Below are 18,237 nucleotides of genomic sequence, written 5' to 3'. Positions count from 1 at the left end.
CAAGGATGCTATGGTCTGCATGTTTCTGTTCCCCCAAAGATCATATGTTACAATCCTAACTCCCGAGATATGAAGAAGTGGGACCTCTGGGAACGTGATTAGGAATGGGATCAATGTCCCTATACAGGAGACCCCAGAGAACTCCCTTGCCCTTTCCTCAGTGAGGTTAGGGAGAAAAAGCGCCATCTAAGAACCAGGAAACCCTTGCAAGACACTGACTCTGCTGGTGCCTCCAGAACCGTGAGAAACACCTTTCTGTTGTTTGGAAGACATTCAGTCTGTGATATTTTGTTTTAGTAGCCCCGACGAAGACAAACAGGTCAGAGTCAAGTGCATAGCGAGCCCTCTTCTTTCCCACCCACTCATGTCCCTCAGTCCATCTCCTGCATCCCTGGTGACCCGTCCTGTACCCCAACCTACACACTCAATCTGAAGACCAACACCCCCATCATTGGGGGTTTTCTATGGATTTGCTCAGGGCAAATCAACAAGATTTCAGCATACGTGGAATTCCCGTTCCCCAGGAAAAGCTCCATGGGGAGGCTTCCTTTGATACTGACAGGCTGTTCATGTGCCAGGTTCCTGAGCTGTGACAACTAAGACTATTTTTAGTTTCCACCTGGGTTTTATAGTATTAGTACCTGTCAGATTCATTTTACTCGCCTCCTATCATAGAAACCTCCCATGCTCTAAAAAGCAGAGAAAGGAATCAATGGCATGAATGATAATCACAATCTCCCACGCGTGACGAACTGAGACCCTGTTTCTGAGACCCTCGGGCCCCACACAGAGTGGGTGCCGGGAAATGGGCTCCCACTCACAGCTGAGCTTTGGCTGTGTGCTGACACTTTATTCCATTGCCTCTTTCTATTTGTCCCTTGAATTGTCCCCATTTCCCAGGGGTGGAAACCAAGGCTCTGGGAGGTTACATGGCTGGTCCAGGGCCCCACAGCCCGAACTGGGCCCAGGAGTACTTCACAATTACAAATCACGAGCACTCCTTGTCTGAAGCCTTCCGCGTAACCCCAGGCAGTGTGGATGCTCTGAGTGTCCATTTAGTGACTGAGGTGACAGAAGCTTAAATGAGTCCAGCCTATCTTTGGGCCCAGTCCTTGCTCCCTGCATAACAGCCTGTGTCAGAGGTCTGCAGCTTGTTGCCTTTCTTTTCTGAAACCAGTGTCCCTGACCCCAGCAGTGCAGATGCCAGGGGAGCCCTGAAGTCCGACTGCAGGCTCAGGGCTGCGGAGCCCAGGCTGTATTTCTGGTACAAAGGCCTTGACAGGGATGGATAATAAGCCACTGGGCTGAGCCCAGATCCATTTTGTTCTGAGTCGGATTCTAAAAAAGGCTGCTAATCTTTAATTCAGGGATTTTATTGTTCTATTATAGAAATTTCAACCAAATGAAATGGGATTAACACTATTAGGAACCTCAGAAACACCCATATGATAACCCAGACATGTACTTATTTCAACTCACCCTTTGGGGTGCAATGTGAGCTCTGCCCCGGGCCTAGGTGGGGCTACCCCAGGGCACACAACTGAAGGGGTGGCTGTCAGCTCACTGGCCACAGGCAGCCCATGCTTGGAGCCTCTGTGCAAAGCACCGCCAGTGCGGTAGCTTGCACCCCCCAACTCCTGCAGCCCTCATCCAGGCTGCCCCCTTTCCTGGAGCCTGTTGAGAAATGGGTCAGGCCTGGAGACTCGGAGGTGAGCCTTTGGGGAGAGAGGCTGGGCCTCCCTGGGGCTCATCCTGCCCTGAAGCCCTAGAGTCCTCCCATGCCTGGGAGTGTCACACTAAGGTCAGAGGGTGGCTGGAGGGGAGAAGGGGTCAGTGACCCAAGGCCCTGTCTTCATCCCACAGGCTCCTCAGCTCTGTGCCGTGGCCAGCCCAGCTTCTGAGTGGGGGGAGAGACGAGCACCAAGGCAGCAAAGAGCCAGATGGCAAGATTAGGTCCACAGGCAGGACAAGGCAGGAACATTCCTTCCCAACTATAATACACAAGGATTTTAAAATACAGCTAGGTTTATATGCCATCCTGGTGTTTCTCAGGGGAAGAAAGCTTAGATACAAAACCCAAGGCCCCTGAGATGAAGTATAATAAGGAATGTTCCTATGACTCATGAGGAGCACTGAATGAATGTGGAACCCGCAGCAAGAGAGATTTGGTGCCTTAGATTCGGCTGATGCGCCGCCTTTGTTTGTTTGTTAGCCGGCTTGCTAATGGTTCCTGCTGGCTGGCAGGCCCAGCCGTCCTCCCCTCAGCCAGCTTTACAGAGACAGCCAGTGCACGAGGTGGGTCTCAGGCTGCGGGGCTCACTGGTGTCTTTGTCCACTCAGGCTGTCATAACAGAATACCACAGCCTGGGTGGCTCATAAACAACGGCATATATGTCTCGCAGTTCTGGAGGTTGGGAAGTCCAAGATCCAGGTGCTGGTAGACTCGGTGTCTAGTGAGGGTACGCGTCCTGGATCACAGATGGCGCCTTTTTGCTATGTCCTCACATAGCGGAAGGGCTGAGGAGCCACTCTCAGGCCTCTTTTACAAGGGCACTAATCCCATCCCTGAGGGCTCTACCCTCATGACCTAATCACCTCGCAAAGGCCCCATCTCCTAATACCTACACCTTGGGGGTGAAAATTTCCACCATCAACAGGCCCAATTTGGACAAAGATTCTTATTCGTTGAGCCGTGGCTCAGAGGAAAAGGGTTTGGAAGCCACTGGAATCCACTAGAAGTAATAATCCCTGAGCTTGTCTTCGCATTTATGACCGAATTCTCAGTTCTTTAACTCAACTTGTCTTGGTCTCACACTAACTAATCTACCAACTGAGCATCATAACACAGTCATTCCTGACCTTGAGGTATCTGTTCCAAGGACCAAATGTGTTCCAATGAGCTGACGAATGTGAAAATGCTTGGAAATGTCTAAAGTGCTTTGCCAACAGGCCCACTAAACCTCTGCATTTATCATCCTCTACCTGTGTTTCAGGAAGATTCCAGGCATCACTTACTGGATTAAGCTGCTTGGGCTGCCTTCAAAGAACAGGGTTTAAAAGAATGCCTCAACGAAAACATCCTAAAAGGATATCGAAGCTGGAAGGAATGAATCGCGTCTGTCTCTTTCCTCTCACTGCCTGAGACTTTTAAACTCTTCGATAGTATGAAGTAGAAAATCCTCTACTCCCTCTTTCATCCTGTTGATCATCATAGTGGCCTTTCAGATCAGAAAAATCCGTTAATCAGAAACCTCCTGCTTAATACGTCTGAATGTCTCCTTCACACAGCCCAATTCTTATGTTGCATCGTTGCTGAACTACACTCAATACCTTATTCATCCTTAAAACAATCTGAATAATCCCACAATGCTCTAATATGCCTGAGAGTGGTACAGTCCTTATAAATGACTGCCATAAGTCCACCCTCCATTGTCCTTCTGGTAACAAAGACAATGTAGCTACAATTTACTCAGCACACACTATGGGCACATATGAAGCCCAGCCGCTTTACCAAGCTTACTTCACTGAATGGTCACCACAACTCTGTGATGAAGGCATCTTAATTTGCATTTTATATGGGGTGGAAATGAGGTTCAAAGAATTTAGGAAACTCACCTGGCATCACGTGGGTCAAAGGCAACAGAATTGGGATTTAGGATTTACCCCAGAACTCAAGCTCTTTCCACATGATTGACTGCCAATGACTTCATCTACACAAAAACACTCATTACTTTCCCCAGGGTTCTTGTATTTCCAAAGAAAAGATGCAATTTGCAAATAGGCACTACAGGGACAATTTCTACCTCACTGATGAAACTCCCACAGTGAAAAGAGAATCAGATTGTGTCACCATGATCAATCGAGAATCGCGAAGATGAAGCCAAGAGCTAAAGCCAGGCTTGGAAGACATAAATTTGGATTTTTGTGTTTTCACGGTGGGAGTATTTTGCTTTTGTAATAAGATAAGCGTAAAGGAAAGCTGGGAAATTTGTTGTGGTTTTTTTTTCCAAAAAGAAACAAGTTTGGGGGAAGTTAATGTAGCAAAGACTAGCTAGCTGTTCACCAAAGCTGTTTTCTCTTCTTCTTTCCACATTCTGCTAATGTATTAATACACGTCCCAATCTCCCTTGCGGTTAGAAGCTGTCATGTGACTGAGCTCTGGCCAGTGGAATGTGTGCAGAAGTGAACATCTCACCCATAAAACCCTGCTACCTGCCCACAATCCTCCCCGCTCATTCCCCTTACTGCAATGAAGCACAGAGACCTTGGAAGCCAAGGTGAGGATGGGAAAGCCTCCAGATGGAAGTATCCAGAGTCCATGGACCACTTCTTGCAACAAGGCCAACCACAGAGTAGAACTTTACATGAGAAAGAAATAAAACTTCTCTTGTGTTAAATCCCCGAATCTGGACAACTTTTCTGTTACAGCAGCTTCTATTACCCTCTCTAACTAATTCAGTAAAGCATGTGATACAAATCAAAAAAGAGATCATATTAGTTTCTGATTTGTTCCACTTAAGAACGTCAACAGCTATTATCTGAATCATTATGAGAATTACAACTGCAGAGAGAAGTCAGTGAAAGTTTTGTGAGCTAGTAAAATAACATTTGCATGGATCTTAAGACTTTAAATTTAGTTCTTTCCTGGGTTCAAACCCAGAAATAACCACACTGAGGTGATTGCAATTTGTCATTCCTAATATTTTGAAGAATATTTGGTTAAATAAAATACATTATCAAAATTAATTTCACCTGTTTCCTTCTTTTGTAATGTAGCTACTAGAAAATCTAAAATTACACTTGTAGCACGAATTATGTTTCTACTGGATAGAGCTACTCTAGACTGTGTGAACATCAGGTTTTCTATTCAATTATTAATATGTAGCGAGTACTGTGTGGGAGTTTTGTGGCCCTACTTTGCTTCTGACAAGCCCTGTGGCCTTGGGCAGGTTTTTCATCTCCTCTGGATCATGGTCTATTCATGTAGAAGATGAGAAAGTTGGCCCTTTCATGCTCTGTGGATTGGTCATGCCCAGCCCTGTGATTTTAAAACCAGCCAACCCCGATGTTATGGTTTAAACCCCAGAATAGTGAGATCCCCTGTGTTCACAGCCAGTGCCCTGAACCGCTTTGCTCTGCTTGCTGATCTGCGTCTGGGCTTCAGTTCTTGTGTATGGACCCCACTCACCCCTGGAACCTACCCTCATATTGCTTCTCTCATATGGCCTTCCAGCTTCCTTCCTCTATTGCAATTCATATTTAACTCCCAGATATTCTGGTTTCTGGCTATTCCAGTAAACACCTGATCTGGTAAACACTCCTGGTACATCCCCTTAGGGCCAGTGCCCTGCTAGCCTCACCTTGGTCTTGCAACACAGGACAAGTGTTCTTACCTGCAGACACCTTAGGCCCAACTAGCCAGGAAGTCAGAGTGAGATGATCCTTTACCGGAAGGAAATCTAGCAATCTTACAGTGAAGCCCATACCAAAGGCCATCATTTTAAGTATTTTTCCTTCTTCCAAAGTTTATTTGAAAGAGGCACTTTGAGGAAAAGCTCATTTCCTTAAAATACCAAAGAACTGAAAACACAAAGATAATGGATTTTTCTGGAGACAGACTACAAAGTGTATAAATACAATTCTGCAAAGTGTACAAATAAATATTACAAAGAATTCATTTCTGCTACAGTTGTCCACCACCCTCAATATTACATTTAGCTAACTTAATTTTCTGTGGATCAAATGTATTCAAAGTTAAATTTCTCTTAATAGGTCATCTGAATAAACAATTCCAAGTGTTATTTGCCCCCCCAAAAAATGTTTCCAGGCTTCAGATTAAATCAGCAATGTCAAGCTAAGAAAACAACCTTAAAAATTCACAGAGTGCTGGAACAACTGCAAAAAAAAAAAAAAAATTTGGAGCCCAGAGGTCAGTCTTGTTCCTACAGTTCTGGAGGTTAACAAAATACATATGTCACAAATTTCCACCAAAATTAGGTCTTTGCGGGGCAGAGGAAGAACGCCATTTTTTAAAAATACAAAATGTAAAAAGCAATACCCTTAAAATAGCAGCTGTCATAGGAAGAGTATGTCACTCAGCTGTTGCCACACCAGTCACAGACAGCACTGCCATTTTATAACAGGCACCCTAGGCTTCCCCTGGCCCACAAACTGGTTGTTCTGGGCTCCTGGTTTTCAGAGAGAGAGAGAGGACAGGAGAGGGAGGAAGAGGGTAGAGGGAGAAGAAGAAGAGTTAAAGCATAACATAGAATTTTGCAAACACAGCACTTATTAAGGGAAGTTAGGGTATTTGTGCAATGGGGTGGAAGTTTTTGTGAATTTCTATTCTTGAAATTTCTTGCAATTATTGAATTTGTGCAATAGAAGGGATAAATTTAATTGAAGACCTATTTCATAGGTAAGGAAATGGGCATCTGAGAGGCAAAGCAGCCCCACGTCCCCAGCAGGAAATAAGGCCAGAATAGAAGCAATTCCAGCTCCAGTGCCTGAACCCACAGCCTTACTCTAATGGCATCTAAAGCCAGGGGCTCCAACAGCATGGTCTACAGTCTGAGAAGCCCTGTGACATCACAAGTGGCAACTGGGTGTACTTTACGACAGGCACCCAATTAACTCCTGCCTGTGACCTCGCCACCACTACTCCCACGACCAGGACACACACTGTACCCCAAATGTTCAAGTCCCTGTGTGATCACCCTTCCAAGCACACAGGGAACCCTGATCCGCCATCTCTGTCAAGCATGCTGCTGCTGCTGACGTCATTGCAAAGAGGAAGGGAGTGAGCCCAGAAACCACAGGCCCCTATAGTTATGACTTTGGAGAGCAGGCACCATTATATTCAACCAACAAAAGTAATAGCCATTGTGTATGGGGCCTCCTAAGGGAAACGGAGCAATGTCCTGGAGTGACCTGCCCTTGGCTCCCTCCAGCTCAATCTCCTACACAACAAATCAGAGGCAGACACATGAATGCTATTAAAATTGTACACCTAAATCAGAACCTTACGAGTACTTTGGTTCTCAACTTTTCTTAAAATATCTGTTCAGTCCCGACTGAGAAGCAGCCTTCCACAGCATTCTGGTAAGAGTGCCAGGTAACCAGGGCCATGCTGTCTGTGGCAATGCTTTGCTCACACTGTTGCTAGAAACAGATGGTTGGGCAGAGGTAGTGGCACTCATTACCATGCCCGGGACCTTCAAGGCTTGCCTGTGTGAGAAGATGGCACTGCTGACTGCTCAGACCTGGCCACCTGTGGGCACGGCCTGTTGACAGAACCAGACAAGCTGTATCTGCTTGCTCTCATGGGGAGTGGCTGCAGAATGTTGCTCTAGGAATCTTGCACTGTGCCTTGCCCATAATGAGGAGATGGGCACTCCCCAGCAGACAGTGGGAAATTCATGACCTCACTCCTATATAGAGCTATCAAACATGGGGTGTGAAGCTGTCCGTACTTTGTTACTTCATTACCAATTCTCACAGCAGTCATGAAAGGTCAGAATGATTATCTCAACTTCACAGAGAAGCACACAGAGCCTTAGGGAACCTGACTATTGCCAAAGCCCACAGCTTGTAAGCTGGGATTCAAACTCAAGTGAGCATGGACCCAAGACTTAGGTTAGAGATAGCGCTGTCGGATTTACATACCCACTCTACATCCTTGAGATGTTTGCAAGCAGGCTGCAAAGACAGGAGATATGTCCAAAGACAACTGAAGGTTCTAGACCAGCCTGTCCAATAGACCTTTCTGTGACAATGAAAATGTTCTATGGTCCGTGCTGTTCAATTATGGTAACCACTAGCTACATGTGTCTGTTGGGTATTTGACATGAGGCTGGTGCAACTGAGAATCAGCATTTTTAATTTTATTTGATTTGAATTTATTTGAATTTAAATCACCATTGAATACCCACATTGGACAGTGCAGTTAGAGCTATTTTATACTAACAGGATTAAGAAAAGAGAATAGCCACTGCAGTCTAGGGTGGTCCCAGCAATCTTTATGGAGGTTGTAGGTTCTGAGTCAGCCCTTGACATGATAGGATTTGAACAGGACTCTTCCTGTTTCAAGCATGATCATCTTCCCCAAACCATTTGGTTCCAAATCAAGGGCCCCAGAAATCAAGCCCAGTCATCTTAGGCTACAGATGAGGAAATCAAGAATGTCCCTCCTGGCCCCATATTCTTTGTGGACCTGCTCTACACAGCATGACTGAGCTCTCTTTTGCTTCCTCCCACTTTCCTCCTGAAGCCTTTCTTCCTCTCCCTTTCCCTGTGTCCTCCCTGCCAACACTTGCAGGTCTTGATTTTGTGCTCTTTTTATCAACTTGGACATTTTCTTTTCTACCTGTGAAGCTGAGTCATTTCCTCTCTTGCAGTGGCTTTTAATGCACTTTATTAAAAGCACATTAAAACACCTGTCACTCTGAGAAAGGCATTTCCTAATACAGTGAGCAATGCTACTCATGGGGAGGGCGCCCACCTTCCCCCACAAACACAGCCCTGGCAACAGGGAACAAAAGCCCTGCCTCCCTGCAAACCCTGTGTGTGGCCGAACCCACACTCAAAGCTGGTCACCAAGTCATGCCTGACTCCATTCTTTCCCATACCACAGGTGACAATGGGGCTCTCTGATACTGTGTGTCCTTGCTCCTAACATCTCAGTTATTATCATTATCAGCCTATTAGTAGGAGAAAGATGTTGAAAACTATTTGTCTACAAGACCAGAGCAGCAAATAGGGCTCTTAGCACAGAGCCTGCACCTGTCATTACTCTCAGGCCAGGCTTTGGGAAACCTCCCTTGGGCTCAGCCCCTCAGTGGGGCCACTCAAAGCCTTTATGGCTATTTTTATTTCTACCTCATGTAGCTGCCCATGGGCTTCACTGACCTTCAAGAATGTTCCTTGTGAGCATTTAATAACAGCCACAGTAACTCTTGAATTCTCCAGCTTGAGGAATATAGATTATGTAGGGTTTGGGTTTTGTTTTGTTTTGTTTTGTTTTGTTTTGTTTTTGGTATGGGGGAGTAGACAACCTATTTTTAATTCTTTCCAGCTTTGCTTTGAGCTGACTGTTAAGATTCTGAGCATGGTGGGGAAGGGCACTTCTACCCACCTTCCCGAAAAAGAACAGACACACAACTCCCTAAAACACCTGCTCTCCTCAAAGGTCTATGGTTCTTTGGGGGGCAATAAAGACCATTTATGTCCTTCCATGGTGACACTAAAAACGAGATAGGCCTTTGAATGCGGAATCAACATGTTGTTGAGCTCCCTTTGAAAGGGGCACACACGAGGCCTGAGTCCCCAGCGGGCAATGGGGGAAGGCCCCAGAGAGCCGAGAAGTGCAAGTGATGGCGACAAAACAGGGCCACAGACCCACTGTGAGCTAAGAATGATTTTTAAAATTTCAAAGCATTTTAAAAAAGCATTTTTTAAGAATATACTACAGACACTATATGTGGCCTCCAAAGCCTAAGATACTTATTGACTGGCCCTTTCCAGAACAAGTTTGCCGAGACCTGGTCTAAACCGTCAGGGGCCTCATTCACCCAAAGCGGTACTTGTCATTTCCCTGAGGCTTGGTGAGCAGGGTTCTGACAATTCCTAGCTCCTGTTGACCCCTTTATGTTTGTTTTCTTTAGTAGTCCAGTAATATTAGAGGTAAAATGTTCCATATACCTTTCTGAGGAAAGACACAATAGATATCAAATATAACAACTGATAAAAGAAAATTCATTTCTTCCAAAAGATCAACATCGTGGGTGAGGATCTGGCCCAAAGCCTGTGTCCTTACTGTAACAGAAATAAGGCTCCTGACTGAAAACCATGCAGAGGATCCCAGGGATCCAAGCAAGGGTGGCCACAGAATGACCTCACCCTCCGTACCCTTGACTCAGTTTCTCACTAGCTAGCACCAGCCTCCACGTGTGATACCAGCACAGAGTCAGGAGCTTCACTGCCTTGGACTTACCTTTCCCCAGCTCCATTAGGAAAAGAACACAGAGGTATAAAAACACCTTCATAGTCCCTTATGATCTCACCTTTGAGTTTCTGAGATCCTGCCCTAAATGTCCTTAAAGCCTCTCTGAATTAGAACTCAAAGAACAAACAGGCATCCAACACTTCCTCAGCCATCACCAGAGAAAATGATACCCCTGCCCGTGTGCAGCCACCTGTTACCTGGTTCAGTGCAGTTCCTGCTGCTCCGCAGTCCTGCGTCTTCAGAAGTCAGAGTATCATTCACCTGCATCAGCTTCCTCCCCACCATCCACTTTCTGTCTTCCCCTATGAGGTCCATGAGGTCAAGCTCTGGGAAGAAAGAGACAAGAACCACACATCACTCCAAGCTGGGTTTCAGCCAGCACTGACCCTCCTTCACTCAGCCCTGCCTAGCCCCAGGCAACCCTGCCTCTGACTGCCTGAGGGCTTCCTCTGGCTTCTGGGTTCTCCTGGGCCCAACGGAGGCAGCCTTTGGCCAATGTCTGGTGGGAAATGTGTACAGATACCTCACCATGTGAGCGGGATGGCTTTGATGTGTATATCCTAAACTGGATTCCAGAGTTTTCCCCGGTGGGATTAAGCTCCAGTTGTCTATAATGTGACCCTCTTGATAAAGCACACATTACTAGCTGCTGTCCCTTCCCTGTCTCTACTCTCTGCTCCCAATGACATGCTGAGAAATGTTTAAAAACCAACTCTCAGAGTGTAGGAGGGAAGACCTGATTTGTAGCCATTGGCCATTTCCATGGTGTCAACATTCCCATCATGGTCATTTCAAGATCCCAACATGACATCATTCAAAATGGGGCTGGGGAGAGCCAGACATGCTCACCTCCACTGAGTCCATGTGAGATGGCTCTAGACCACCAATGTCTAGCCCCAACCAGGATTTCCTTGAACCACCTCCCAAATAAACACCAGCTCAGGATCTGCCTCTGGGGAGGTTACCAAGCTAAGACACCACTTCACTATTGCCAAAGCATAGGCCAGTGAGCACTACATAGCAAGTCTTCAATCCGCAAGAGATGAAGGCATGAACTAGAAAGTAGTACACCACAGAAGGCATGTTGGGGGCAAGCATGTACCTGTGCCCAGGGCTCTGCCTGGGATAACTGTGGGATGGAGGTACCAGGAGGAAGAACAGAAGCTGCAGAGCACAGCGGAGAGGAGAAGGCAGTGCATCTGTTTAGGGCACATTGGGTCTGAGGTGTCTGCAGAGCATGGAAGGGAGGTGTACTGTCCAAATAATGTGGGTGGAGATGCCTCAGAGCAGCCATCAGCCAGCAGGGAAGGGTGTGAGGCATACATATGGATTGGGTCGCCTGGAGAGAAGGAATAGTGGAACCCAACATCCTTTAGAGAGCAAGGAGAGCAAAAGAATTCAGCAAAGGATCATGAGCAGAAGGGAAAGAACAGAGAAAGCTGGTATCATGGAAGGTGAGCAGAAAGAATGTCAAGAACAAGAGAGCAGCCAACAACCTTGACCACAGACAGATCAAGTAAGATGAAGGCAGAGAAAGAACAGTTGGAGCTTGACCGCAGGGGGTCACAGGGAGTCAGAGACAGCAGCCAAGGTGGCTCTTTCCAGGGGCTCAGTACTAAAGAAAGAAGTGACATGAGGCCATGCTGCCTCTGCAGTGTCCACGGTTGCTGTGGGCAAAAAATGGATCTAAATACAAGACCAGGGCTTAGTCCCTGGGCCCAGCGGCCTTCACATGAGGCCACACGGGGCACCCACCCACTTCAACGCGGTGTCTGAAGTGGCCACTGAGGAGCCGAAGGGCCTCATGCCCACTCCTCCATTTCCACGGAGATTCAGCTTGTCAAATGGTTTCACCTTCGTTATCAAACTTGAGCCTCACAACACCATTCAGGAAAGGGGGAGCGTGGACATCGTCTCTCCAACACCTAGTCACCGCTGGCTCAGGGTAGGTGCTCAGCAAGTGTGAGCTGAAATAGCTCTTCCCCCTTTATAAGTAGATAAAGTGAGACTCATTGAAGTTTCTGGAAATCATAATGCTTGACACACATAATATCAGCAACTCATGTGTTGAGGTCTTCCCCCCACTGCTGCCAGTAAAATGTAGACCCTGATTCCATAAGTAAATTTATCAAGATATCTAATCACAAATTAAAACTTATGCATATTGCACTCTAGCCCAGGCAACAGAGTGAGACTCTGTCTCAAAAAAAAAAAAAAAAAAAAAAAAGGGGCAGGGGGCAGTGGGGGGAGGAGAGTGGAACCTAACAAGAATAAACAATAATTTCAGACTCTGAAATACAAAATCCCACATGGTAGACACATGTATCAGCTTAGCCAAAACTGTGAGGACAGTTGCAAAAAAATAAGTCTAGGTCAAAGCAAGGCATTTGTGTAGTCTCGATAACCCGAATGGTTGATTCTCATGATTAAGAATAGTGACCTCCGGGGGAATGGACACACTTGAAGCTCGGACCTGGGGGGGAGGGAGGGTAAGGGCATCATACGTAACCTAATCATCTGTACCCCCATAACATGCTGAAAAAAAAAAAAAAAATAGTGACAAGCAGACAAAAAAAAAAAAATCTCAAAGACTCATGAAGAAACAGTAAGGTGAGTGGCCTTGAACTCCATCAAGCAGTCCTAAATGTGACTATAACGCCATATTATCAAATATAATCCGAAAGTGTGGAGAAAGGCATCCCCTTTGTCTCAGGCTGGGTTTCCACAGAAGCTGCCCGAGAGGCAGATTTGAGCCCACGTGGTTTGTGTGGGAGGTGATCCGAGGAAGAACTGGCACGGGAGTGGGGAAGTAGGATGGGGAAGAGGAACTGGCCAATAGACAGTGCCTTTCAAGCCAGTTGCCAAAATGAATAACTAGAACTTGACCCTTTTGGAAAGCTCTGGGAGCCAGTGTAGACACGCGTCTCAGACACCCCAGGGATGAGGGAGCTTGGGTATTTATCTTCCTACTCTTGATCTAACATTGGTTGAGGCTGTTCAAAGAGGACATTGATTCACCAGCACTTCCAGCCTGCCAGGTGGGTGTCCAAGGTAGCGCTCGGAAAAAGGCCTTGGACAATGAGATGCAGGTGCTCGAAGCCGGACTGTGCTGGCCTGCGCTAAAGAGGTCAGAACAGAGCGACGTAGGCAGGGAGCCATGGCCTCTGCTAGAACCCAGCGACACGGGAGAGTAGCATGGTATCCGCACACCCACACGGTATCTGAAGCGAGAGTCGGGCTATGGCTGGCAGATTGGCCACTCTGCTATTCTCATAACATGGGCCAAAGAAAAATGCTTTGTGGTGCTGCAATCCTAACGTTCAGGAAGACCCCAAAGATTTGCAAAGAAGCAAGAATATCCTTTCCAATTACTTCCAAAGTTCTTTCTTATGCCAAGTTTCCATGGTTCTGTAATTCTGAGAGAAAAGCTGATACCAATTAAGAGACGTAAAAATAAAGCCAGCTATTGTAGCAGAAAATTAGAGGACTTTTTAACATAATGATTCAATATCTTCAGAAATTAGAGACTATTAAGGCAGCGCCTCTGGAGTCCAAAACCTACAAACTTTCATCTCAGCCAAAATACGTCTGACCACTGACCACTGATAGAGTAACGCAGAGACCAGAGCCTGAGAAAGTCAGAGTGACGAAAGTGACACGTTGCACTCATTTCCTTCCCATTGAGAACCAAGTTTGACAATACTATACCCCAGTTCATTTGTCTTCATAAAATTCCTGCTGAGGTAGGAAGGGGCAGTTGGTTCTGGGGTGAACTTAACCTTTGGAATAAATAAGTCAGAGTAGGAGTGAATTTGCCTAAGATCAGAGCCAATTCACGACCACACCAACTACCATTCAGTAGCTATCACAGCTTCCATTCACTGATCGTCTACTGTGTACAGCAAACTTTCCATTCTTCACTGTTTCATCTTCATGCATAAAAGCCCTACAGGGAAATATCAGCTCCATTTTGCAAATAAGGTAACTGACACACAGAGAGGTTAAATAATGTGTCCAGATCACATGTCCCTCAAGTGGCAGAATGAGGATTTGACCTCAAAGGCCAAATTCTTGGCAGGTCCCTGGGCAGGACAAAATCCATCGGGGTTGCATTAAGCAGCTATAGTAAGGTAGCTCAATAATGCAGCCTGCACCGTATAATACAGGGTGTCCCACTTCCCATTTTCCTTATGTATGGCCACTTTTGGGACACCCTGTATTCGGGGTGAAGACTGTCTCACCGGACCTATTTCAAAGATGGTTGTTTTCCGAGAAACCATAGTTATGCACCGTGTAACAATGTTTCTGTCAACAATGAATGGCATATGGAAAGGTGGTCCCATAAGATTATAATACCGTATTTTCACTGTCCCTTTTCTATGTTTAGATACGCTTAGCCACACAAACTCAGACCATTATGTTACAATTTGCCTGCGGTATTCAGTACAGGTTTGCAGTCTAGGAACAACAGGCTATATCACACAGCCTAGGTGTGCAGTAGGCTACACCACCTAAACTCTTGCAAGTGCACTCTGTGATATTTATATAGTGACAAAATCGCCTCATGACACATTTCTCAGAACGTACTCCCGTCATTAAGCGACACATGACTATATTAGGAAAGCAGTGAAGCAAGAGTATCACCCCTTGAAAGCATCACAAACAAAAGAATAACATGGTTCTAAAGCCCCCACCCTGTGCACGGCACTCTGCCCGGTGTTGATTTCCTGGAGACCGCTGGTCCCATGGACCATGACATGAAGAGCTACTTTCTTGCATTTAGGGAGGAGGGGCAGAGGGTGGGTGGTGGGGAAGGCTCAGAGGGTAGGGAAGGCAAAGGGGACATGGAGAGGTGCCCACGCTGGCTGTCTTCCCTGATCTCCCCGTGCTCACCTCCCCAGCTTCCCTGGACTTCTCTGCTACGGCAAAGAGGCCGCTCCGCGAAGCTACACTTGAGCAATGTCAACAAAAACACTTGGCCCCTGTCCACGGCATTCTTGGCTCCTCATCTGCCAGGCCCTGGAAGTTGCATGTTGGCCTAATTAGTCAGGAGAGGGGGTGGGGGGCGAAGAGGGGAGGCAGCAGGCTCACATGCCACATGTCACCAGCAGAGGAAGCCGGTGGGATTGCAGGCGCAGAGAAGGGGGGATAGGAGTGGGCCTGGAGATAGTGGAGCGCTTGCTGGAAGGGAAGGAAGCCCAGTTCTCAATCCGAGACGCAAGCCACATGCACTAAGGAAGGACAGAAAGCGAGGCCGGATGCCAAGTTTCCATTACAGAGCTGTGCGCTCACCCTCTCGTGCTCCAACACTCCCTCTCTCTCTTCCTTTCTTTCTCTCCTCTTCCCTCCTCCCTATGACTGGGGCTTGGAGGCCCAAGGATTTCTCATACCAAGAATGGATCTCCCTTTGTGCCCCTCAACAAACAGCCCCAGCTCACAACCTTTACCCTAAAACTAATACACTGTCACCTGCGTGCAGCCTTGTCCCACGGGGCTTCCACCCCTTCCCCAACACTGGTTCCGCCAGGCAGAGCAGCGGGGCTGCCTGCTCCCTGAAGGGGATTAACTCCTTCAGACACCTGGGCGGGTGTCGGGTGGGGAGTTTGCTGCATCCTCAGCATAACTATCTTTTAGGCCCTCACCTGTGTGCCAAGCACCCTTCCTGTACCATCTCACTCCATCCTCTTGCAGGGAGTGCTGACCATTTTTCTGCAGCTGCTGATGGAGTTAAGTGACCAAGCCAGGACTCGAACCCAGATCTGACTCCAAAGGCCAGGTTATGGGCTTTCCGCCTTGTTCTAGAGCTCTAGAAGCTGAGGGAAGTGACCTTATGGGATCAACAGGCTCCCTTTGAGAGGACCTGTTAACTCTCCCTCCCGTAAACTAGAATACTGCTTTTCTTTCTGAAAACTGGGATGGAGAGAACTACCATCCTGAAATACACAGAGAGCCAGGACAACAGTCCCCTCATGTGCAGATAAAGAAACTGAGTCCTGCAATGCCAAATGCAACACTGAGGAAATAACCTCCAGAAAACTCAGTTAACAGCACGAGAAACAGAGCCGAGGATGGCAGCACTCACTGGCTCTCTAGACTGGCGGGTGCTCCTCACCAAGGCTACAATACCCCGCCCTGCAGTTTACACAGCTGCCTCCACGCTGTACACCGCAGGGCTGCACCCTGGGGCTGGAGGTCAGGCTCGCGTAGCCGCAGCCAGTGGACCGCGCTCTGCAGCCATGAGAGAGCAGCAGCACTCTGCACATGCCCTCCTCCCAGACCCTGCCCTCAGAGTGTCAGGAGGACCCTCACCCTCTGGGGGGAAGAGGGGAGCCCTGGCTTTGTTCATGCGGCTGTTTCTCACGGGTTTTCCAGCTGAAACAAGAGCTTCCTTCTGCATTTGTCCTTGGAAAGGAGCACAAATTGTGGAGAGCCTGCACCCCACCAGCTCCAGCTCTCCAAACCCACCAGGAGAGGGGGGAGTTGCAAGCTAAACAGGCCTTGCATTGGTTCCCCGCAACTGCCTCAAATCTTCCACAGAGTCAGAGAACGGAAGATCCAGAGAAGATGGCTAGGAGAACTCTGAGCGGCAGGAGGCCCTGGGTTCCATTCACGCTCTCTTTCTAGAGCCATTTACACAGCCTGACCAGTGGGCCAGCAGATGCTGAGAAACCGGCAGGCTGGGTCAGGTTCTCCCCGTAATGTCTCCAGCTCAGCTACGGCAATCCCAGCAGCAGCTCTCGTGCAGGATGCGAACTTCCCAGTGTCAAGGCCCTGCACCTCCATTCCAGTAAGGAACCGTGTTGAAAGTGGAGCGTTTTCAGTCCGTCCAATGGGACAGGTCTCACTTCCACTCCGAGGGGAAGCGAAGAGAAAGCAACCCCAGCCACCTACCCAGATGAGATGGGCACTTCATGGGAGTCCCTATCCCCTGGTCAGAGGAGCAGTAGCTGGGGCACCTCCTGAGGCCAGACCAGAGTCGGAATCTGCATGTAACAAGACCCACAGGAGGCCCCTGGGCACCCTGGAGTCTGAGTTACTGCTCCTAGACTCTGAAGGGCAGCATTCCCAGCAGGAAAAGGGAGGCTGCAGAGCCTGCAAGACCTGGAAGGGGAGCTGCAGGGTATACAGAAATGGTCCCTGCCCTGGGGCTGGGCTGAGGGTGCAGGGAAAGCAGGAGCCCTGCAGGAGAAAGGGAGAGCAGGGGCAGGGCACTCGCCCAGCTGCCAGGGTTCCAGGGTTCTGCTGTGAGCTCTGCAGCATTCACTGGTGTCCTGCACCCAGGGAGACTGGCCCCATCACCAGTTCCCATGTAAACTCACCTCTGGGGGAGCAAAGAGAGGCCCACTGCCTCCCTACTTCCCACCAAAATCCCTTCACCTTCCCGTCCCACCTGACACTGGCCCCTACACGGCCCCACCGCCACACCCACACCCACACTGGCAGAGGCTCGGCATGGGAAGGGCAGGCTGGCTGAGCCCCCAGCAAGGGTGGCCGTGGGAACAGGGGATGGCCCAAAGCACCCACACCAAAGGCCTGAGCCAAGAGCCCAAACTGGCCCCAAAGACAGATTCTGTTGTGGTCATCGGGCAGACCCAGGCAAGTTAGTTGTACAATTCGCAAAGGTGGGGGAGCCCACGTATCCCCTGCTGCTTCCAGAGGGAAGCCCTTCCTCCAGGCAGCCTTCCTGGACCCTCCAGGACTCCCTCACCAAAACCTGTCTTTATTTCATCGCTCACTCCCCACCACAGGCTGTAAGCACCTGGAGAACCCAGCCTCCCACCTGTGTTGTTTCCAGCACTCTGGCTCCCCCTGTCCCCACCAAAGCTGGCCTGGAACTCCATACGCAAGATGGCCATGGTGTCCTAGTGTTTCATTAGAGCCACCACCTGCGTGGGGAGGTATCACCAAATCCCCAAGGGAAGAGGGAAGCCTGGAGTGTCCAGAAAGATCCTAGGTCAGGGTCATGCCCCTTGACTTGAGAGTTCAGTTTACACGAAAGGCCCAGGAATTTTAGTGGCAAACCTGAGCCAGAACCCAGGTTTTCTGGGTGCCTGTATGAAACTGTTTGCATTACAGCCATGGTCCTCAGAGTGGACACCGGGCCACCAGCACCAACATCACCTGGCAAGAGAAACGCAGGACACTGCATCAGACCGTGCGTTTCACAAGGTGACTCACGCACACGGTGAAGCTGGAGAAGCCCTGGGCCCCACGCTTACCTACTTTACCCCAAC

The 18,237-nt window shown here is 48.3% G+C and overlaps 1 protein-coding gene across 1 annotated transcript in view; it reads right to left on the bottom strand.

Annotated features, from left to right (window-relative positions):
* The window catches only part of SLC24A3 (solute carrier family 24 (sodium/potassium/calcium exchanger), member 3), a 461,500-nt gene that overhangs the window by 384,352 nt on the left and 58,911 nt on the right, over positions 1–18,237 (bottom strand). The window contains exon 2 of the mRNA XM_012657205.1: positions 10,201–10,329. Within this exon, the coding sequence (XP_012512659.1) occupies positions 10,201–10,329 (129 nt within the window). The remainder of the gene's footprint in view (positions 1–10,200; positions 10,330–18,237) is intronic.

The sequence above is a fragment of the Propithecus coquereli genome, unplaced genomic scaffold, assembly GCF_000956105.1.
Source record: "Propithecus coquereli isolate 6110/MARCELLA unplaced genomic scaffold, Pcoq_1.0 Scaffold533, whole genome shotgun sequence".
In the NCBI taxonomy this organism is placed as follows: Eukaryota; Metazoa; Chordata; class Mammalia; order Primates; family Indriidae; genus Propithecus; species Propithecus coquereli.
Note: the sequence above shows the minus strand (reverse complement) of the source record. Positions and strands in the feature narration are given on the sequence as shown.